The sequence below is a fragment of the Harpia harpyja genome, chromosome 16 (assembly GCF_026419915.1).
Source record: "Harpia harpyja isolate bHarHar1 chromosome 16, bHarHar1 primary haplotype, whole genome shotgun sequence".
NCBI lineage: Eukaryota > Metazoa > Chordata > Aves > Accipitriformes > Accipitridae > Harpia > Harpia harpyja.
This window is the reverse complement of record NC_068955.1, coordinates 18,175,128-18,199,069: the sequence shown is the minus strand read 5'-3', so window position 1 is coordinate 18,199,069 and position 23,942 is coordinate 18,175,128. Positions and strand designations below refer to the sequence as shown.

General features: G+C 38.9%; 2 protein-coding genes across 5 annotated transcripts in view; both read right to left on the bottom strand.

The window, feature by feature from the left end:
• Positions 1 to 2,920: 2,920 nt before the first annotated feature.
• On the bottom strand, positions 2,921 to 6,954 carry RPS13 (ribosomal protein S13). Its single transcript, XM_052811662.1, has 6 exons — positions 6,813 to 6,954; positions 6,298 to 6,346; positions 4,889 to 4,967; positions 4,145 to 4,314; positions 3,667 to 3,767; positions 2,921 to 2,998 (listed from the first exon to the last, which is right to left on the bottom strand). The coding sequence occupies exons 1-6, from the start codon at positions 6,833 to 6,835 to the stop codon at positions 2,965 to 2,967; spliced, it is 456 nt and encodes a 151-aa protein (XP_052667622.1). The 5' UTR covers positions 6,836 to 6,954; the 3' UTR covers positions 2,921 to 2,964.
• Positions 6,955 to 8,293: 1,339 nt separating this feature from the next.
• Positions 8,294 to 23,942, bottom strand: part of PIK3C2A (phosphatidylinositol-4-phosphate 3-kinase catalytic subunit type 2 alpha) — a 75,855-nt gene continuing 60,206 nt past the window's right edge. For all 4 annotated transcript variants that reach the window (XM_052811232.1, XM_052811231.1, XM_052811230.1 and 1 more), the window contains 15 exons: positions 23,723 to 23,903; positions 22,965 to 23,069; positions 21,831 to 21,923; positions 21,324 to 21,453; positions 19,652 to 19,788; positions 18,817 to 18,986; positions 17,570 to 17,726; positions 17,037 to 17,146; positions 15,545 to 15,752; positions 12,448 to 12,572; positions 11,925 to 12,042; positions 11,751 to 11,832; positions 11,192 to 11,301; positions 10,835 to 10,960; positions 8,294 to 10,205 (listed from right to left, as the gene is read on the bottom strand). In XM_052811232.1, the coding sequence (XP_052667192.1) occupies positions 10,023 to 10,205; positions 10,835 to 10,960; positions 11,192 to 11,301; positions 11,751 to 11,832; positions 11,925 to 12,042; positions 12,448 to 12,572; positions 15,545 to 15,752; positions 17,037 to 17,146; positions 17,570 to 17,726; positions 18,817 to 18,986; positions 19,652 to 19,788; positions 21,324 to 21,453; positions 21,831 to 21,923; positions 22,965 to 23,069; positions 23,723 to 23,903 (2,035 nt within the window). In that variant the 3' untranslated portion in view covers positions 8,294 to 10,022. The remainder of the gene's footprint in view (positions 10,206 to 10,834; positions 10,961 to 11,191; positions 11,302 to 11,750; positions 11,833 to 11,924; positions 12,043 to 12,447; positions 12,573 to 15,544; positions 15,753 to 17,036; positions 17,147 to 17,569; positions 17,727 to 18,816; positions 18,987 to 19,651; positions 19,789 to 21,323; positions 21,454 to 21,830; positions 21,924 to 22,964; positions 23,070 to 23,722; positions 23,904 to 23,942) is intronic.

Here is a 23,942-nt window from a genome sequence, read left to right as displayed (position 1 = left end):
CAGGCTTCGCTGCACCAGAGGGGCCGAGAGAGCTGGAAGTGGGGGACACTGAGCTCCTTTCTGATGTGTGCCCTGGCACAATGCAGGAAAAAGCTCACAATGGGATGGGGGGGGGGGAATTGCTCAGATTTGTACCTGCTGGGGAGAGCAAAAAATACTGCAGGAGGAAAAGGCAACACTGGAAATTCATAAAAGGCTGCTGGGAATGAGGCAGAAACAGGAACATAGCTTCTGACGGTTAAGTCAAAGCAAAAGAAACCATAGGGACAAGACATTGCGATGGGAGAAAGCAAGAGGGCAGTGGGGCCCAAAGCCTGCAGAACACCCCAGATTGCTGATGAGAGGGAAAGCAGGGTGGTGCCTGAAGATAACCATGGGGCAGAGACAGTTTGTGCTGGTTCTTAAAAAGAATTAATTTGGGGCAACTATTTGCAGATCTGAATTTATTCCCATTATCGCATCTCTCCAGCCAAGGGAAGTTATAGCACCTTTACCCAGAGTAGCAGGAAAGACTCCACCAACTCTCCCAGACAGCCACAACCTGTACTGTACCTGGGCAGCTGTATCACAAGTCCCGAGCTGCCTGGGGCACTCCTGGTGCTTGGCTAACACAGTACCAGACTTAGGAGACTACCTGAAAGAATTTCACTCTCTCCCAGACACAGACCTGCACCACAGCCCCAAATGGTAAACCTACCTGATGCTTCCACAGGACCACATTCCTCCTGGTCCCACATTCCTCTCTTCAGACACACACTGTAGCACCACATCCTCCATATGTGTTACTCAGTATCCTGCTTTGTAGGGGTCCACTTGCCAGGGAGGGTTTACCTCTGCCAGTGCCTTGGCTCCACTGTTCCCACACCTGGCCAGGCACCCGTTGCCCTGCAGCATACCAGATGCTGAGCAGACAACCTGTGTGCCCTGGGGCAAATGAGTTGGACTGATGGTGTATCTCTTTGGTAATCTAAGGGGTAAGGGACTGACAATCCTAATGAGAACAGACAGCTTAAGCTAGCCTGTATGATTTTGAGCAGCATTAGTAGAAAAATGTATGTTTGTAACAGTACAATCACAATACCATTACCATTCTTCAGCAATAGATTGCCAAATTCTACAGGCAGTAAATATGGTGTACCTCTCTTTATCCTCAGGAGTACCTTCAACACCTGGATCTAATCTTACTGCAAGCCCAGGATCTGTCCCTGGCTAATTTTCATTCCTGACAGTACACCACAAGGCAATTATTTACATGGGACTCCCCATCTCCTCCATTCCCATCACTGTAACAATCCCTGCCCTTCCCTCTTCTTCTGGCAAGGTCAGCATCTTTCAGCACCTCTGGATGGGCAAAATGCCCCGGGGGTACAGCACAGCCTGCTTTCAGCCCTTCTAGCCAACTAGTGCCAGAAAAGACACAGTACAGAATGTGTTCAGACCAAAACAACCCAGTAGCAGGAAATACAAGAATTGTGTAAACTTCAACACGGCTGTGCTGAAAACCATCTATCAGTTGGCACCACATCTCTCATCTATTCAATAGCTTGCACGGTCAGCCCTGACACTTGATCTCTAGGTGGCACTATTTGCAATATGTAACTTTTAAAAAACTAATGTTTCAAAGTGCCATCTGCTGGTACTTTCATTATTTACATATAGCTGTTTCAGAAGAATGAGTAGTGAAGTGTCCCATGTGCTTTTTCAGTTGGCAGTACCTCCAACCTCAAAGACTCACAGCAACTTTTTTTTTTTTTTGTATCATGAAAGTGGTTTATTGCATCTACATCCCAGAACACTTAATTATCAATGTGACAGCCTGGCAAGTAATGACCAGCAGCTTTCAGAAACAAAACCAAGTATTTTGACAGCATATGGAGGCTGGTAATTTAACTTTCAAGATGGACCAGACAATAGCACTTCAGAGTTCAACTGGAATGCAGTGCTTTTCTTTTAAAACTCTTAATCACAAGTCTATATTTAGCTTCATAATCAGGGCAGAGAAATCCTGTCCTTCTGCAAAACTAAACCCAGAAGTTACCAGGTTCCACTGACCATGATCTAGAAAGTAGCTACTACACTTTACAAAAACATTACGGCTTATTTAAATTTACTTAGCTTTTTAATACAGCAAAAGTTATGTAACATACCAAGGCTTAGAAGCAAGTCACAACAGCTCAGAATAACTCCATTTATAATTTTCTCCTAAAAAAGGAAAAAGCTATCAGTCTGTTCTCCACACTTCTCCAGCAGAAAGATGACCCTTAAGGTTAAAGCTATTTAGAACCTGGAAGTACAACCTCAGCAACAGTGACTATACAATAGCTACTGCCCTTTGGCTTTAGGGAAAACTACCTCAGGAAAGATGTAACACCTGAGGAGAGCTAAACTCTTATCTGTATTTACCAAAATCTCAAAGATTCTTAAAATTACTTACAAATGACAGCAACAGTTACTGTCAGGAACTAGTTGAGGTCTGCTTAAGCTTTCTAAACAAGGAAAAGATCCATGTTACCTGCAAGGAACTCATCAACCTCTCCAGTTTTGTCGTCCCACCCCCTCCGCCCCATTCCCTTCTGTATTTTCTAAATTTCCAGTTCTTCCTCCTGTCATCGTTTTCTTCCCCAGTTCTTCCTGCAGGACACACAGAGGCACAGCCCCTCATGAATAAAATACATTTGCTGTGAATGACTAGGTCGCTTAACTAGAGGCTACCAGATAAAAAAAACAGTTTAAGCACCGACACAAACTGTACAGCTGGTATAGAACAGCAACAACCACTACCCAGATTTGATACTGTAGGACAGCAATATGGAAACCATGGCCACATGTCTGCTCCATACTGAAAACTTCCCATTTACATGCAGCTTCCTGAAACAAGCAGAAGTTTCTAAGACACCAACCATTTAGAGACAACACAAACTTAGTTAATGAAAATTTATTCTTTTGGTAAGTCAAAGCCAGCTCTTATGCGACCAGGGCAGAAGCTGTCGATGATTCACTAAAAAGAGAGAAGAAAGAGAAAGAAAGAAATATTAATTGCAAAGGCAGTTTTTCAAACTAGTCAAAAATACTGCTTCAGTTCAAAGCTTTAACTACCAGTCCTGAGCTTAATCACTACCTGTTTAAAATTTTTATGGCATAAAGATTTCACCCTTCCTTTTAAAATACAAATACCAGGATAACAGCACAAAACTGTACACTGGAAAACCCGTCCAGCTGCACTTGAGTCTTTTCAGAAAAAGAGAAGCTAACCCTAACATCTATGGGAATTCTCCTATGTTGGCTAAATTTTCCTAGAGAAAACTACAAATTACTTTCATTTTTGCCACAGCTACTAAGCCATTTCTCAATAAATTTTGAAAATAACATGAACTATAAAAGTACCTGAGAACAGAGACTGCAGTTTGAATAGTGTTATAAAAGTTACCTAGAAGGTAGTGACTTCATTCGTTGAGAGTTTTTTCTAAGTGTTATGACAGTCATTTTACCCAGCAGTGTTTCATTAATTTATCAGTTAATATTTATGAAGACACCTGTTCTTTGCTGCATGGTTTATCTATATGTCTGATCATAACGCACTCTTCACCCTTTCAATAACAGCCCCAGCATATTGTTTACAAAACCTACAAGACTTCAGTGAAAATAGCAACATAGAAGAAGACTTACTACTTCCAATTGGGTGGCAGCACTCTCTTAGTTTTGTAGTAGCGAGCCAGCCTATGGATTCTGCTTTCAATCAGAATCAGGCGGAACTTGGCATCTTTATCCTTGAAAAGAAAGTGACATTACAACCAAGCACTACTTTGACTTCTCAATGATGTACAATCCAGACGAGCTTTAATGAAGTAAAAAAATCCACAGCTACTTCTACAAACTCTGCATTCCCATTACCAAAGCCTGATGAATCCGGTAAAATCAGAACAGGACCAGAAATACATGGTTTAAGCAATGCTTTTAAGATCTTTTTCATGGACAAAGACCATTCTCCTTTATCAAAATGTCTCCTCAAACCCCTAAGTTTACTCAAAGGGGGTGGCTAACAAGAAGTACACTAAGACTCTTTTGCTTTGTCAAGTTGTAAATAAACTGCTATATTATTTGAAAAAACAAACACAGAGAGTTATCTACTTAAATTAGCACTCACCTTTCTGTTTCTCTCAAGATGTTTGCGAACAGCAACAGCTTTCTTAATCAAGTGATAAAGATCCTCTGGAAGGTCTGGGGCCAGTCCCTTCGATTTAAGGATTCTCAAAATTTTGTTGCCAGTAACAAAGCGAACTTGGGCAACACCATGGGAATCCCTCAGGATCACACCTGAAACAAACATTTACATCTCATACTTGAAAGAAAAACCTTATACAAACAAATCTTGTGAAACCAACATTACAGTTACAAGATATCCAAAAAAGGTCTTCTCTAAATTAAAAACCTTTCTAGTGGAAACTGTGAACAAATAGTAGACAATCAGTGAGCAAAATACAACTTAGCAAAGCTGCAACACTTTATCAGATAGCACTTAACAGACAACTAACCCACCCATCACATTTAGGCAGGTAACTCATTCAGTGCTACAATATTAGACTAAACTTCCCTGTAACATCTGTTAGTGGCCATTCCTAAGGACAGGTTATAAGATTAAACAGATGCTTTACATTTTCTGCTTGGAAAAAGAAAAAAAAAAAAATACTCAACTACTTCACCAAATACGCTTCTTTCAAGAATCAGACATGTTACCTTTTTAGTGGTATCCATACAGTGAATACATAGGTACATCAGAAAACCTGTATTTTTTTCACATGCTATCTAATATAGGTTGAAGGAACAATTACATTATTACAGTCAAAAAAATGTGTTTTGTCTCCATTTAGGAGTGATTTGTAAACCTTACCAATTTGCGAGGGAGTCAGGCCTTTTTTTGCCAGCTTGTAGATCTGTTCCTTTACATCATCAGAAGTAAGTTTCAGCCACTACAGAAAATTAGGGAGAAAAAAAAAAAACCAAACCAAACCACACTGATGAACACTGCTTAATACAGAGTCATAGGCTAGCTATATAAAAGCTTTTTATAAACGGTTGAAATAGATGCTTTGTAATACTTGAAAAAACAATCGAGAACTGAAATTGTATTTCTAATGATATAGAAACCTTTTTAACAGCTGCTTTATCATCAGTTTACTTTTAACTACCACACCAGAAGCATGAATACAAATTTACAGAGGAAAAAAATCACTGCCATTGGAAAGGAACTCTTTAACTGGGCCTTTGACAGAAAAGCAAAATTGAGAACAATTTAGCCATCTCTTAGAAAAGCACCTACAGAGCTTAGTGAAAATCAGAGCCGTTGCTTCCGTGATTATTAAGGGGAAGACAACACCAACAAGCTAGGTAATCCTTGCTCTTTCAACAAGCTACAAAAGCTCCTCTTTTTTTTTTTTTCAATACTGTCACAGTATGAAACAGAAAAGCAGAGCTAAAAATATATTTGGAAGTGCTCTATAGACTACAATCCAAAACAGAATACAAATAAAACTAAGCAAAAAACCCACAGGGTTTTTTAAAACAAGTATAGCATTTGAGCATCCTAATCATTATTAAACTGTTTAACCCTCAGCAATACTTCAAGCAGCTTCATGTTATCTTACTTTAAATTGTATCACTTTAAAGCACAAAACAGGAAAATAATCTCATGTTTCAATTTAACTTTTTCAGTACATGCTTTTCCACATGCAGCACAAACTGGTCTTTCTGCCAACAAACAGATCCTCCAAAATACAGTCTTGCAAAGCAAGACCGATTAAGCAGCTGCTCGTTTAGCTGACAGGTAAGCCTTTCAAGTGGAAGTACCCTGAATGAACTAAGGTCACGCTGAATTTACTTACGTTAGTACTCTTGACCGGCAAATTACTGTTGTAAATAGTTTAGAAAACAGTCGGTTTACTCCACAATAGCAAAGGCCAAACTCGAGTGTGAAGAGAGTAATTTAACCTCTAGGAATTATCAGCATACAGAATAAAAGTAAATGAAATAGCACTTAAATAAAGGAAGGTACAAAGAGCAAAAGAGACTTTTTTGTTTAACAAATCACCTAGCCAGGAAACAATACTTGCTTTCTCGGTATCCTAAAGACCACAGGCTAAGGTAGCATTTTATCAGGCCGAAATTTACGAATGATGACACAAAACATCACAGCTCTCTTCGGTTTTGTTTCTTTTCCTGGTCACTGCTAAGCTGCACTGAAGGCCCCAAGGCAGCCGCCTGGGCCCGCCGAAGCACGCGCGGGACGAGGAAGTGACTTACCGTCGGCACGCTGCGTCGGTAGGGCAAGGCTGACTGGGACAAGCCCTTTCTGCGAAGAAGAAGCAGATCACATGCTAAGCGGAGCCGGACAAGTTACAAGCCCTGACCCCGCTACAAGGCGGCCTACTACCAGCGTTTCCTACAGGGCCGTATCCAGCCTGCACGGCCGAGGCCTGCGGCCTCCCTCCTCGCCTGGAGACGGGGCCGCCACCAGTACAGGCCGCGCCAGGACAGCACCGGGAACAGGAGCCCGGGCACCACAAGCGTGCCCCTTCCCGCGGCCGGACAAAGGAACCCGCACCTCGGCACCGGCCCGAGCCTTTTCCCACCCCCGCCGCCATATCTCCAGAGCCGCCGGCCTTCCCCCCCCCCCCCCCCGCCCCATGCCCCACACGCCGCATTGCTCCCGCAGTAGCCTTTCTACTCCCACACCCGTCCGCGGCGCCCTTTTAGCACCCACAACAGCCCCAAGCCGGCCCCATAACCCAGCCCCGGCCCCCGCAGCGGCCACTTACCCGGGAGCGTGCATGCGACCCATGATGGCGGCCACAAAAAAGAGTGAGCCAGCCGAGGCGGCGGCCCTTCCCGCCCCACTTCCGCAGGAAAGGGCGTCCCCACTCCCAGCCCCGCCCCGCACGACAGCCAATCAGCGAGCGCTGCGGGCCGTTGGCGAGCGGTTGGCGGGCTGAGGGGGCGGCGCGCGCCGCCGTCAGGACGGTTACCGGCGGCGGGCAGCGAGCCCAGCCCCGCCCCGCCCTCAGCCGCCCCCAGCGGACAGTGAAGACCAGCACACTTTTTTTTTTTTTTTTTTTTTTTTGTTCCCCCAGAATAGCGTTTAATTTACTCGCAGGACAGTTACAGAGTCACATTGAACCGGTTCAGTGCGGGCACGACGGAGGGCAATATTGTACATCTTTAGTTACGAGCTCGTTTAATTAAAGTATTTGGTTCTTACAGATATATAGACAAAGGGAGCAAACTATTTGCTCTCTCTGAATTTCATCATCTATAACGCTATCTTGGTCACAGTGTCCGAGCGGGGAGCAGAAGGGAGGGGGGGTAGCGGGGCCTCAGGGGAGCCCTGGCGTTAAGGCAGGTGATGGGGAGTTCTATACAACCCTAGCTGTAAAAATGGAGAAAATAACTGTTATCAAAGATCGCACATGCTTCCAGAGACAGGTAGCTGTAGATCATAAAAAGGCAGTAATAAAAATTTCAGTGCAAAGTTCTAGGTTAATAGAGAAAAGGAAGAGGTCTTAGCGCAAGCTGTTACTCTGAAATACCAAAACAAGGTTTGTATAGACAATTTATTTCTGGCTGCAGGTCATATGTTGCATAAAAGATATTTTTCTTTTCATTAAACATGATATAAAAAGCTGTTAAAACTACATTTTCAAGCTACTTAGTGTACTGGTAAATTCCACACTAACTGAGCATTGTCCTCTTTAACATCCATCTTTTTTTTTTTTTTTGTATGTAGTACATTAAAGTCTTATTGCAACAATTTTTTTTTTTTTTTTTAAATTGAGAATAGTGCAAAGAGGTGCAAGCTTGGTGCTGTTCCTCTATGTGTGAGGAGAGGCCAAGGCCAGATCCCATAGACAAAATCCATGACCACAAAAAGCTTCAGCCAGTGACTATTTCGAAAAGGAAGGGAAAGGCACATAATGAGTTAAGCTATGAAGAAGATTAAATCAGAAGTCAGGACAAGTGCTAACAATAATACAGTACTATGAATTTTTTTTTCCAGAGTCCAGACAACTGTTAAAACTGCAAATCATTTTTTAAATGATTTTAGTTTATTTGTATTTTGTGCTGTAAGACACTGTGCTTTAATAGCAAACTGCAAAAAAAGCAGTATATATTGCTTTCATTTTATTTCACAATGGAACGTTTCACAAAAACAGTAGTCTACTTTCCTGTGTTTAAGTGACTTGTGATTCTAATGATGGAATGGAGTAAGTCTCAAAAGCATCAAGTGAGCAGGAAATCTATCTAGTTAGTTATATAGTTTATTATTTACAGGCTATATTTATATGAAAAATATGCAGAAGATGCCTAATAAAACTGAGATTTGTTAGCGCCCATTAGCATCAACCCAGTTTCTAACATTCAGGATGTTCTTAGCTTTTTAATTGTAATAACTCCTACAAAATTGGACCATGAATATTTTAGGCACCAAGAGATTCAAGTTTACTTCTCTCTTCTGTACTGAAGGGAGATTGGTCAGTAGCAGGGGAAGGAAAATCAGATTATGAAATAAGTTTTTAGTGTTGGGCATATAGACGACTTTCCCCATATTGTGTCTCTGTTCATAGTTGCATGTTTCACTTTAAAATTTTGCTCTAGTCATAGTCAGTGGTGATAGTCTGTCTTGCTCCAAGACTTAGCACTAAAGTGTGCAACTTTATAGCTTTGTTTAGACAGAACATAATCATCCTCAACACTGAGTAAGGTGAATAAAAAGGCTACAGCTGTAGTGCAGAAGCACCTAATTAAGTAACCAGTGATATTAACAGGAGATAGTAAGTGACATTTGTACTCCACTGTCACAATAGAGTTCAAATCTAATGTTCCTTGGAATGAAGTATTTTTAGTGGAATTAACTCTTACTGGGAGTGAGAAACAGTGTTGCTGTGAACTGTTAAAAAAAAGTGACCAAGTTCCTCTCTCAAAGCTCTGTTAATGCAACTCATTTCTGGCCTGCAATTCATCCACCAGTTGTGCTTTTTAACTAGAGGCCATCCTTTACCTGGAGGTACAGGTGCAAATGCTACTTCAGATTTAGTGTTTGAATCTGTTCCACATTTAATCACTGCAGCATTTAAAAGTTCTAGAAATTAAGACATTTCAAAACACTGAGAAGCTGGGCACATTTCCTATGGCACCACATTCAGCCAGTCTTCATTCAATTTTTAGAGATCATGGGTAGAAAAAAAATTTATCTAAGTTGCACTAACTATGAAGATCAGCGTAAGTGATGTTATTTCTAAATATCACATCTCAGGAAAAGACTTCCAGTAGGACCTGCAAGGTATCAAATATGAGAACGTTTCCCCTTTTTAAAGAGCTGAAAGTTAATATGTATACATATTTAAATACCAGAAATGAGGTAAAAGAGAAGCATTTGAATTATAAGGCACCATTATGTACAACTTCCATTATTGGCACGCACTCCAGTAAGTCTTAGAGAAGCAAGAATCTGGGATTAAATGCAACGCTAAGAAATTTTTCCAGCCCTTCAACCTCCATTTCTACAGGTGTGTGTGAAGCCACCAAAATTTTAGCCATCACTGCTTCTGGGATGTCTCGTTAGCAGTGGGAATGTAATCCTAAGACACGTCATTTCTTTGATGTTCTCCAGCATCATGCCATGGCTGACAACACAGGTAACAAAAAAGCAAAAATGGACTATATCCACAGGCCTAATGATTAAGCTATGGTTTAACCAACCAGCATGGTCAAACTGTTCATCTCACTTTCATGGATTAAAAACCCCTTCCTTTACCCACAACTCAAACATTTACAATGATGCTTTGATAACTTCGCATAAGCATAAACCAGGTTTTCTAGAAGTCCTCCAAATTAGGCTACATGAACGTTGGTCCAACATATCTGTTGAAATGCAGAGTCTCTTAAGATGTACAAGTTATCTTCAAGTAGGAAGATGCACAAAGCACAAGAGAATACAATTATTCTGGTCTTACTCAGGTGTAGAAATGAGTTCACAGATAGGGTACAGCAGTTAGTCGATACCAGTTAACAGTCTCCTTGCTCAAGTTGAAGTCCTTTAGTGAGAGTGTAATTCCACCCAAGAAAAAGTTCTCACGTAATGATTCTGCACTGAGCACACTTAACTGAAGTTCTCTCTGTTTCAGAGTCTCCATGCTATATCCACTGTACACAAGCTAGAAGGTAAGAAGTCAAGAATTTCTTGGTTATCCAAATGAAGTTACAGACTGCCCTTTCTTCTGACTGCCTAGCCACTGACAGGTGTCTTAACTGCACATTATGACCACTCACTATGTCTGTTTCTCAGAGAATGGGCTGAAGTACATCCATATTTTAATTTGTGCTCCCAATGTTAAGTGATTAAAAGGACCAGTGTTTTTAGATGGAAGTACCATTTACATGCCAAGACTTCTGAATTCATTCTTCTCCACATTATCAATCAGTGAATACAGGGCAGGGGGATCTTAAAACTAAAGATTCCTTTCCTTCTCTCCATCATTCCTCAGAGTCAGACTGAGAAATTTCTGCTTATTTGTAATAGTACGTGTACCTACTCAGTTGCTTTGGGGTTTTTGGGTTGTGGTTGTTTTGGTGTTCTTTGTTTGTTTGTTTTGGGTTTGTTGGGGTTTTGGGGGGTTTGGTTTGGTTTTTTTGTTTGTTTTTTTAAACAGGGCACAAAGTTTTTCAAACAAGCTCCTTTTCCATTTATGTATCTTCACAGATTTTTTAGACGATATTTTGATTACTGCTTAGAATAGGAGACAATAGCAAACCATAGGGAGTTACCACATAAATTTTAACTTGCCATTTCATTGAAAGTTGGATTTCTTGTCTTCCGGGAGATTTTGGTTTTGCGTTTGGATGTTTTGTGCGTATCTGGAAGTAAGTATGTTTTTACATAGGGATTTGGATCTGCACCATCTTCTGTAACCTACAATCCAAAACCAAGACAAGTTAGAAAACTAGTCAGTACATACCTATTTGAATTTTATTTTCAAGTATCTAGACTTTGCAATCAAGCTAACTAAATGCAGCAGTTAAGTTGGCAGTTAGAAAATTTGGAGGAAGAGAGAGTTCCACCATTCCTGCATCAGTCTAAGTCAAGAAGGTAATTGACAAAACGGGAACAGTTTTTGGCAGGGAGCTCAGCATCTCTACTTACCAGGTCTTTAATGTGCATCACCATGATAAATAGAGTGCTATTTCTATAGGATATGGATAGCTTTACTTCTCCTCCCACTTTGCCCGAGGTAGGACTTGATGGACTTGCATCTGAAAAAAATATACAATTATTTCCTCTGTAATATTTGTACATTTACATCAGTACTATACTGACTTATATATGGGGGAAAAAAATACAAGCCTTAGACCAAGTTCAGCTTCTGACTTTATTTCTAGTTCCCTAATAAGAAGGCAAGGCCATAGGTTTTAAAGGTTTTTGCATTCTCTTGTAAGAACCAACTTGGAGGTTTAGAGCAAAAACTTGAATAATTTAGTTAAGCTATAAGCAAGTCCAAGTGATCACATATATTGTTGCAATTTTTGGTATGTTTTTATTTCCTTGAAACTGTATGCAGGCACATTTGGAAAGACAGTGATGCAATGTTTTCAGTGACAAAAAACTACAGTTAATTAAAAATTAAAAAAAAAAAAAATCACATTGTGAAGTTGTCATACTGTAGTCATCTGATTTATAAACACTGCCCCAAAACATTACCTACCTGTAGGTCTGGCTATTCCATCTATTCCTTCCACTTTTTCATCACGAAGTAATGGATGGAAAAAAGTATAAACAAGATCACACTAAATTTGGAAGAAATGTTGCATATTAGTTTAAGTGTTAACAAGCACCAAAGTATGAAAACTTGCGTTGGATTTAAGATATTTGAACTCACTTCTGCCACCTCTGAAGAACTGTTCATCAGACTCTGTATATAGCTGTTGAGCTCCACTTTTCTTTTAGCTGCTACATCTTTTATATGTGTTCTTCCCAGAACCATCTTATTAGGAAAGCTACAAGGGAAGAACAAGATAAGAGTTTTCAGTTAATTTCTCTGGGGTACGTACAGTTAGATTTCATTGTCATTTCCATCCTGCAGTGCTGACATCCATCTTTTCATGTCAATCATGAGTGGAAACACAGCATGCTAATAGGTAACAACATTAAAGAAAGGCAGGGAAACATTTATAGGTAATTGTTCTAAGTGACATGACACACAGACTAAAGACACTGAGTTTCTCCTCTGGCTCCACCCCTTAAAACTTACAGACAACAGTTTTCTCCCTTAATTGCCAACTTTGAGGTCTAGTTTGCCCCTCAGCAGTTTTGTCTCCATTTCAAGCTATTTCTTCCTCCACCCAGCTGGGAGCGGTTTTGTTGCTTCTGTTATAATAGTGATGAGTGAATTAAGAACATACCCTGGTAACTTCCAAAGAGGAAAGAGAATGCCAAGTTTGTTGTGGAGCTCCTGAAACTCATCAAATGTTCGGAAGACAAACGTTGGCTCAACTTGCCCTTCTCTCAAAACTCTCACTACATAGATCTGCCCAAAACAAAAAAAAACAAAGATAAAAGTAGTAACAATATTATAGATCTGACTTAACATTATAATTTTCTTAACAATTAACTCTTTCTACCATGGTAATCCTTCTCCTGCATACATATCCCAGTAACAGTGTTTGCACTTTATAGTAGAGTTAGAATTCTAAGTAGTCCTACTGTAACGCAAAGTAACATCACGTGCTCTTCCCATAACATAGATCCAATCTGACAGGGGGATAAAGGTAGCAAAGACTAAGCTGTCCACATTCTTCCTTTTAAGCCTCATTGTAAATTCCTACCATATAGCAGTGTCCAAAATTTTAACATATCAGTGCAGGATTACATCTAGACATGTATCTGTGCGGCCAGAACTACCACAAAACTTTCCAGGTGTGGACTACGGAGGAAACTAATGCCTAATTTTTTTTTCAATCTAATTCTCTCAAGATTCTAAAGGATTCCACTTTTAAAGTGATAATTTGGTAGGCAGATACAAGTGTACTGCATTATACAAAAGGAATGTTTAAAAATACTGGGCATACAGTCCCAGGATGCAATTTGTCACATTATTATGAAAGGGAGATGAAGGTTGAGAAACTGCGCAGAAAATTCAATTCAGTGGACTCATTTTATGGGCAGATGAGTTAAATGTGTATTTAAAAAATGTGCAACTGGGAAGAGGTTTAAAAATCTAGACAGAAGGAGACTACATCATCTTAACAGTTTCCTGGAAGATAAGAGGCTGTTTCAGCTTAGACCAGGAATACTCAAATACATTTATAATATAGCGATTCAGTACAAAGCTATTCCTTCAATTCTAGCATTATTCAGCTTTGTTCGACCTTCCCTAGCTGGTGTCTTACCAGATTAACATATTTACAGCAAATACAACTTGGAAAGAGATGTACATTTGCATATACCAATATAGCTAACTTTTTAAATAATTTGAGGAAAATGTAACTTGACCTGACTATTCTAGGCCAAACAGCAGTAGAGAAGTAAAAAAAAAACACAAACAACCTAAAATGCAGATGGTTGCACATCTGCATAGGAATACGAATATTAACACTAGTCTTAAAGTGTAACCCAGGTCTATCAAAATCTTGAGGGCAAATTTTAACGTTTGCTGCCTCTAGCAAGACTGGCTAGCAGTGTAGGTGCATGTCCTGATTTTGGCTGGGATAGATTTTCTTCATAGTAGCTGGTACAGTGTTATATTTTGGATTTAGTATGAGAATAATGTTGATAACACACTGATGTTTCCAGTTGTTGCTAAGTAGTGTTTATACTAAGTCAAGGATTTTTCAGCTTCTCATGCCCAGCCAGCAAGAAGGCTGGAGGGGCACAAGATGTTGGGAGGAGACACAGCCAGGACAGCTGACCCAAACCAGCCAAAGGGATATTCCATACAACATCATGTCCAGTATATAAACTGGCGGGAGTTGGCTGGGAGGGGCAGATTGCTGCTCGGGGACTGTCTGAGTGTCACTCAGCAGGTGGTGAGCAACTGGATTGTGCACTTGTCTTTCTTGAATTATATTTCACTTTCTTTTTATCTTCCTTTTAATTACAATTATTATTTTTTTTTATTTCAATTATTAAACAGTTCTTATCTTAACCCAAAAGTTTCACTTTTTTTTGATTCTCCTCCCCATCCCACCAGGGGTAGGGGGGAGCAGTGAGTGAGTGGCTGTGTGGTGATTAGCTGCCAGCTGGGGTTAAACCACAACATTAATACAGGAAATTATGCTTTTACTTAGGAGGAGCAAATACAACTTTAATGGAAGGTCAGAACAAAAACAGAGAGTGTTTGACTTAAGTCCTATTCAGGAAGGAGCCATTTTACAGAAGGCAGCTACATAAGCCCATAAACATGACTCAAACTCCCATTTTTTAAAATCACCTCCACCAACACTACTCCTTCTCAAGAAGTGTCTTCATTTTGAAGGCTATTATTGGATGTTAAAAATACCAATCTGTACTCTAGCACTCCTGTGGCTGGTTTACCCTGGTCAGCAGCTAAGCACCCACACAGCTGCTTTCTCACTCCCACCCCTCACCAATGGGACAGGGAAGAGAATAAGAGCAAAAGCAAGACAACCCATGGGTTGAGATAAAGGCAGTCCTTGGGAGGGGAGGTGACACAAAGACAATCTCTCACCACCTCCCACAAGCAGACCCATGCCCAGCCAGTCCCCAAGCAACAGCCACTTTGGAAGACAACACCCTCCCATCCCCTGCTTTCTTGGCTCTACCCCCAGTTTTTATTGCTGAGCATGACATTATATGCTATAGAGTATCTCTTTGGCCAGTTTGAGTCAGCTGTCCCTGCTGTGTCCCTTCCCAACCCCTTGCTCACCCACAGCCTACTCACTGCAGGGGGGGGAAGGGGCAAAGAGGAAGAAAAAGTGAAAGTCTTGACACTGCACAAGCACTGTTCAGCAGCTGCCAAACCAGTGGTATGTTATCAACACAGTTTTAGTTGAACATCCAAAACACAGCACTGTGTGGGCTGCTGTGAAGAAAGATAACTCCATCCCGGCCAGAGCCAATACAACTCTCTTCTCCAGGACGCAAGCAAGCCGGCCCATTCCCAGGAAGATCTAGATTTCAATTTTGGTTTTACTTTCAAGTCATTCACAGTGGGGCTCAGTCTTGAGTGTCAACATTGCCATAGGTTTCTAGGCTCCCATTATAGTCAGTGCAGTCAAACTTCAGAGAACTCTTCAGCTCATCCTAAATCTGACATTAGTACCTAACTGAACAAGTAAGTATCTATAGCTGTATTTACTAAATCTCTGTCAATAAAAGGAACCTAATTGTCTATCTCAAAGCTAGCTACTTAAAGGCTAAACAAGGCAAGTTTCCCTGGACTAATTTTCTCTGTGATTAAGTACTGAACTTATGGCAAGAAGGAGAATGTATCTTGTTGGAAGAAAAAGCACAGCGTGGAAACAGACTCCACATACTTACATAATGTTTATCCGGGTTATATCTCTTCTGATATGTAAACACAGACACTTGTTTGATTCGGCCATCTTGTTTAAGAGAATATGTTTTAGCAGAAAATGAGAGGATGGGTTCATCATTAGAAGGTAGACCTGAGAAACGCAGCTGAGCCAAATTGTGAATGAAGAAATTAAACTTTGTGGCAACACTTCCCAGACTAGATTCAATCAACCTAGAAAAGAAAAAATAATGTCAAACAGACAAAAGTGGTTCTGCCAATGAATCAGACTTAAGTCTAAGAAAAATAAAAACAATTTCTTACTGACAGAGAAGCAGTTTTTAAACCAAATGTGATCAATGGGCTATATAAATAGCATCATATCAGCACTCAATAGAAGATTCAGTATCCAAACTTTGGCATAGGTTGTTATCCAAGAAGTGAAGGCTTTCCAGAGTTGGTAAAAAAAAACCCCTGGAGTACTGCATCCAGCTCTGGAGCCCTCAGCACAGGAAGGACATGGACCTGTTGGAGCAGGTCCGGAGGAAGGCCACAAAAATGATCACAGGGATGGAACACCTCTCCTATGAGGAAAGGCTGAAAGAGTTGAAGTTGTTCAGCCTGGAGAAAAGGAGGGTCCAGGGAGACCTTACTGTGGCCTTCCAGTACTTAAAGGCAGCTTCTAAGAAAGATGAGGACAGACTTAGCAGGACCTGTAGCAACAGGACAGGGGTAATGGTTTTAAACTAAGAGAGAGTAAATTTAGACTAGATACAAGGAAGAAATTTTTTTACAATGAGGGTGGTAAAACAGTGGAACAGGTTGCCCAGAGAGGCTGTAGATGCCCCATCCCTGGAAACATTCAAGGTCAGGTTGGACGGGGCTCTGAGCAACCTGATTGAGTTGAAGATGTTCCTGCTCATTGCAGGGGGGTTGGACGAGATGACCTTTAAAGGTCCCTTCCAACCCAAACTATTCTATGATTCTAAATTGCATGCATACTACTGCAGTTTCTCCCATACATTTAAAATGAAGTGCAATAACACATTTTGTAACTCATAGCAACAACTCAGTTACACTACATACACACCCCCACTTGCTACACTGGAGCATCATCCCTCCCTCCCCACTGTGCAAAAACACTTCTTGAAAGAGAGAGCTTCTTTAGAATGTATTACAAGGTTCCCAACATATACACTGCTATTAAGCAATTTAGAATGTATTCAAAATGCAAGTCTCAAACAGCCAGATGGAATTATCTACTTTCAGTATTTCAAACAAATTTTCTGCACCAGGTTACTATTAAAGGCAAAGTATTTTAGCACAAGCATTAATCTTACACGAAACTGATATTATTTATGTAGTTCACTGGTTAACTGATATTTTGTGATTGTACAGTGTAACTATTCAACTTCTACAGACATGTTTGTGAACAGCCTTAGTACATTTTTTCATAGCAGAAAGCTCCCATTAAAAGGATGATGCTGGGAGGTATTTTAGTTTTCACTTATCTAGTACCTCGTAAAGAAAATGGTAGCTTCTGCATCTGTTGTTTGGGGCTGGAGAGCATCCTGGACATACTTCAAGTCCTGAACCCCACTTAGTTCTGGTAACCCAGAAGAAAGCATCTGCAAGAAATTAAAATTTACAGCTTTAATGCAATAAACCTAGTATGATTTTCCACTGAAATAATTAAAACTTAGACCCTCAAATTCACTTGAGGCTGCACTACATTGCTAAACACTAACAGTGATAGCCAACAATTACTTATAATGAGCAGTTATTCACCATTTCTGCTGAATTATAAGCAGTTAAAAACAGTTTGCAGTGTAATTTATAGTATCATCTTAGTTTTAAATTTTCAGGAAACAGGTAGGTAGTAAAACAGCTTAAAAAAATTCCAAAGACAACCTTCCTAAAAAGTACGTCTGATGTTTCTGGCTTTTAAAAGCACCCATTAAGAGTTTCTGCAGCATAAAAAGCATAGCCTTTGAATACAACTCAGCGTGACAGATCTATCAAGTTTCAACTGAATTTAATAAAATTATTACCAATGAAAGTAGGTTAAGGAAGAGGCTTGCATGTTTTCTTATCAAATTGTAAGCTTGACAACAGAGATCCACAAACAACTGAAAGCGAATAGTGGGTTTTTCACCACCATTAATGACATAAGCCATATCTGATGTTAGCACAAAAGGAGCTCGATCCCTGTTCAAAAAGCACAGAATTAATAAAGTTAATTATAAGGTCTATTCACTTTGTCACGTGCTTACTCCTCCCCTGCATCCCCACCCCAAGGTAATGATATTAAATAATCCCTTAATGCTGATTTAATTTTTTTGGGTTGGGTTCAGCTGCTTAGTGCTATCTCAGATTCCCAACACATTCACATGGTACAGGACCTACAGCCAGGTTACCCTACAATGCTTTCCATCCCTCGTTTCTGGAAGCCATAACACACTAAAATAAATGTAATGACTATCATTGCCTGACTAAAACGTTAACTCCTCTATCCTGGACATAGACTATCTTCCCCTACACAGAGGAGTAGTAAATACGAACTTGCTGTTCACGCTTTTCTGTAACATTGACATTCACAACTGTTTTTATGAGCCAGAGTCTGTTCTCATTTGTTTCACACTCAGGTATTCCGATGATGTAAAGGTTCTGGCACTCAATTTCTCATTCATTGGTAAAGTTAACTTAAGCATGCAATACATAATCACATGAACATAGCTAAAAAGGTGAAACTACACTACAGTTTTATCCAATATTCCTGGAAAAGTATGACACTAAGACTTGTGTTAGATGTAAGGCTCCCAAGTATCAATAAAAAGTTATATTAATCTTTTCCTGTACCAAAATACTTGGCTTTCATAACTATTGTAAAGAAATTCTCATTGAGATTTGCCAAGTGTGTATAGCACAAGTTCTTAAGGAATGAATGCAGTTTGGAAGCACTGAAGTTAAATTATGTTTAGGAGACCAAATTCCTTGCTTCAATCTACCAGTAGCTAGAACAGTAATTTTATTTGAAAGCTATGCCTATGTGCTTTGACTTAAAACAGTTCCAGAGATCAGAATACAGAAATAGGAAGCTGGAGCTTTCTCAAAATTAATTTTGTAAGGGTAAGTTTGAATGTATTCTAGAAACTCTGTGGTTAAATTGGAAGATATTGGCTTCATAATGAGAACAGCAGATAACAGGAATTTAGAAGTTAATGCTTAGAATTATAATGCTTATAAAAATATACTAAAAATCACTTCATTCTCTACATTGCTTAGCTACAGAAAATACCTTTTAAAGCTACCAAACATTTGCGCGTGACCCAAAAATTTTCCAAAGTCAATGTGAAACATATGCCCTGTATTTCGGAGCATTATGTTATCATTGTGGCGGTCACAAATTCCCAATACATAAGTAGCTACACAGCATCCTGCACAAGAGTAAATGAAGTTTTCTGAAGCCTGGGAGGGAGAGAAAAAAAGTGAATTGAGATCAGATATCAGTGGGAAAACAGCATTCATGCATTCAACAGTCAATCTTGACAAGTGTAAAATCCAAGCCAGACAAGACAGGCCCTAAAATTTGCTTTTTTTCCAAAACGGTGTTCTTCAGATAGCTTTGAAAAAATCTTTAGATACCACATTTTCCAGCAAAAATGGTTTTGTTTTTTAAATAAAAAGAGGAGTTGAAGACAAATCACAAAAAAAATAAGTGTGTTAACAGAGAAAAGGGTACAAGACTAATTTTTCCATTGTGTTGTAACAGTGTTGTAGCCAAAAGAAAACATTTTATTTTTTGAATCCCATGTGCTTGTATGAGAAGAGGCCACTGCTCCTAAACCACAACTAAGAGCAGCCACCATTCTTCCCCATCTTAAATTTGAAGTACATTTTTTCTATATCCAATAAAAACTCCTGATGTGAATCCTGAGAATCCATCTGGCTCCTTTTTAGTTATATAAAGGATTTTCATTTGCTCTTTTTCAAGTATAGGAAAAAATTAAGTTTCCTAAAGACACAAAACAAAAATTCCAATGGAAGATCTGGAATAAGAATTTTATTCTTTCATAAGATGGTACTTATACCTTTTAAAAATCTTCAGAAACACCACCACTAAAAAAAGTTACCTTTTCATATTCTTCCTCTGTAGGATTATACTTTCGCAACCATTCTGCCAGAGGCTTGTCTTTAAAAGAACCTGTCACTCCATATTCCACTTGAATTTTTCTAAGTGTATCTGAAGCAGGAACAAGCTCTACCATGCCTTTATATAAAATATAAAAAAGTGTATTTAACCATCTCCTTAAGTTATACTGCATTTTCATTATTTAGTAGAAACTTTCTTGACAACAATGGATTTTATAATCTTAGACTAGCTTCTTCCAAAACCCAGTTAGGTGTAAAAATAGTGCTATTAGTCTACTAAGCATTTGCACAGACTATATTACAAAGCATACCATGAAACGCACGTAGCAATCCAAGCTAGGCTTACTTTACTGCAATTACTTACAGTTGCTAGAATGCACATATAAATTATACTTTGAATAATTACTTTCTACTACATAAACTAGTATTGGTCTATAAGCAATAACTGCAAAACATTTTGATGCTGACATTTCCCATACACTGACACTTAAGTAATCTAGTAACTTTAACTGCTGTTGAGTGTTGAAATAGACCAGACTGTTCCTCCAGAAATAAGGCAATGGGCTTTACATGTGGCCTCATTTTGGAGATACCATTTCCTAAAAATACTTGTACAGTTAAATCATTAAAGGAAACATTTGATTAACAGAATTTTACTTTTATCTTGGCAAGAGCAAAGGGTAATTTACATCCATTTTTTCTTTTCCACTTTAATCCTTCAAGTACTTTAGGAATACTAATATTAGCAGAAACAACAAAATAAATGTAACATGCTATGCAATCAAGTCACGGTTCAAAGTAAAAAGAAAAGCCATCTGTTTCTCTAAAAAGCAAGTCTTACATATATAGAAGCATTTTGCTTAGTTTTGCCAACCTAAATTCCCAACATTTCCATGTATTTAAGAGTTTTCATCACACTGTTCTTGCATCTGACTGAAGAAATATTTAAGTTACTGTTTATCCTCTTAAAGATCTTGTGGTTCCTATTGGCTAGCTCTAGAGAATTAGTGAAAACTAGCAAAAACCATGTTCAAGGTGCAGGGCAGTATTTTACACTCAGACTTAGTGTTCTGTGACCTAGTTTCCAACCTAAAAGACAGCCTCATATCACCAAGAAACTTTTACCAGCATATGACACTAATCCTGGGGGACAGTGTGTATGTGTGTGTGAGAGAGTGTTTTTTCTTCTTTTTGCACGTTTCAGTACATGAATGATACTCCCTGACTCAACTACAGTAGATTCCAAATACTTTAGAATTTCAGTTTAGACTTAAATACTTTCTTCCACTGTAACTAAACTTTCAGAATCAGGATTGCTATGGCACCATTATTTTCTTGTGTTGCAGTAAGGGCATCAAGAGAAACCTTAGCTTTATCATTGTATTTACTTGTTTGCACCACTGTTCATTGACAACAGAACGCATGAGAATCTTGGGACTCAAGAGAAGAAACACATTTAAATGCAACTCAGCCATCAGGAAATTCAGAACAATTTAAATTGCTATACTCTTGAGTACTGAAGTTCCTTGCATGGATGGCTTTTGGCCTTCCACTGTTTCTTGGGCCTGCCTCTGCATAGAAATTTTTCACTGTCAGCGTGACAAGAAACTGAAGCGGGGGAGCAAAGATTATAGGCAGCATCTGGTTTTGCACCTCGATCTTTTCCAGTTGAGAGACACTTGAAGATAACCATTCGTAGATCCAGTCCCTCCTGCAGCCAGATCTTATCCATAATCTTAATCATTTGTAAAGCCAACATATCTTGTCTTAGATCTTCTCCAACCTTAAATGGAAAAATAAAAAAATGAACTAGACATAATATACTTTCAGCAAAACTAAACTTCACAGATTTTAGTTGCTTTACATTTCTAGGAAGCATTTCTGGAAATTGCTTTACATTTCTTCTATGATTTAGCTATACATTATGCTACTTACTTCCTCATAGCTACACAATTAGAAGAGAAATAGGCTACATTTAAGTTTTCACATGTGGTAGACTTACTTTCACATTTTACAACCTGTTCAGACCTTGGTTTCTAGATACACAGGAGCAAACTCACAAAATAACTAAACTTATTGGTCTATGCTAAAGTTAACTGATACCAATGAAACAGTGATTATCATTCAACTTTTTTTCTCCAATACACATGTAAGGCCTACCTTAAACATCACATTAATTTCTTCTCCCAAAGGGTCTGCATTTATCAGTGCAACTTTCAGTGGTACTGCATTGGAGCTGAAGAAAGAACATGCCTACAAGTAGATTTAGTGTTAATACTCAAAAAGGAGTATTCCTGCTAGCCCAGAAAACAAGACATTCTGACAACAAGCAGGTTTGACATACAATGTGTCTATTCACTTTTAACATTGCAATTGTGGCTAATACGTGCTTCCTTTGAATAAAGAGCCCTTTGGCTGTTATTTGTTGAATTCTTGTACAAAAGCCAACAGTGCTGCACAGTGATGATGTTTTATACGTTTTGAAAGGAAGAGTGAATAAAACATGGATAAATATTTTATCAGCAGCCTTTTTTTTTTTTAAAGCTAGAAGATATAAAAAAGCAGGTATTTGCATGTGTTACAGTATTTTCTCATTTATCTGCTTTCAAGTATATATCCATGGTTTAATAGTTACAGTAGAGAAGGAAAGCAAGATGAACTGTCTCGCCACACAGGATTAAATCCAGTGTTTACAGACCTTTAGGTTCTCAGTCATGCATGATGATATAATCAAGATTGTGCTTGAGCAGATATTGTCAAACCTTGCAGAGTTCTGGAAAAATAATTTACCTGCTTCTCCTATATTATTATTTGCTGGACCATCACAATAAAATAAAGGTACTGTCTGCTTCCCTGGATTCACGGCATCTCTTGGACACAACCAGTCACAGGTAGTTTCCACCTGTTTCACAGTATCTACCCATTGTTTGAACTTTATAGCCTTGTTCAATTTTCTCTTTTGATTACTACTGCAAACAGGACTTTTTCCTGCTTTACTATAACCAGGATTGTTGGTCTCAAGAGAGACAGGGTCTGAAGATACAATAAGTTATTACAGATTTTTTTTTTTTTTTAAATACAGGTACCTTCATTAGTTTTACACAAGTATTCGTATAAATTTTATCTTTGCTCAGCTAATTTCACTGCCTTGTTCAATCAGAATTTTTAATTAAAACCCTCCCCCCAGCATAAAGAGCTTCCAAGCACCTCAACTGATTTTTTTTTTCTATTTGTAAAAGCTTTGCCTATATGTAGTTTTTCCAAAAAGGTTTTGAAACTCCAAATGTGCAGTACCTTAATGTTCAACTCTTTTGCCACAAGACTGGGATTGAGAGGCAAACGACATTTGTTCTTCAAGAAAAATAACTGCACACGTTCCATACCATTTTGCAAGGCAGCCTGCAGACAAAGGAAAATGTCAGCTGAAATGTTTTTGTTGGGGTTTTTTTTTGTTTTGGTTTGGTTTTTTAACTGAAGCATCTACAGAAAACTTCCGGACAAAGTTATCCTGAAGCCAATGTTTTAACTCCTCAGTGTCAAAGGAACGCTAGAAATTGTAACTGCTGTTTTAGCTATTAAAAATACATAAGCCTAACAGTACAATACTAATATCACACAAGTTTGTGTTTTGGGGTTTTTTGTGTGGGTTTTGTTCTTACTGAACAGGATGATAACATCCCACTCCATCAAACTGGAAGTTCATATTATTATGAATATAAAGCCTATAAACATATCCCATTCTTTTGCATAATGGGATCATTCGTCAGCAGTAGTAGGTTTAAATCCAATTCCAGTTTATTGTACACAGAAACCATCCTACTTTCTTACCCTATCACCTCATACAATCTTACGTTTCAGACAACAAATTTGACAAAAACATCAACTTCATTAAGCCATTAACTTGTTAAAATGCAGAGCAATGGATTCGTAGATCTTCCTATATATTATACATAACATTTTGCTGAACTTAGACTAAAAAGGCAATTGAGTGGATTGTTTTGAGGGTTTACTCAGTCTCATCTTCCTTAAGAATATTAAAAATATATACACACCTGCCGAGCAGATCCACTTGTTTGCTTTACTCTTTCTGCTACCATTCCAAAAAGCTGCACTAGTCTGGTCTGCTTCTCCAGCTCTTCCCTCAGCCTTTTTCCACAGACTGAAAGAAAAGCTCCAAGAATTTGCTCATACCTTACACCAAACTTTGGATCATACAGTGTATCCTTAAGGAGCCTGAAATAAAAGATTTAAAGTAAAATTTTCCTAAGGAAA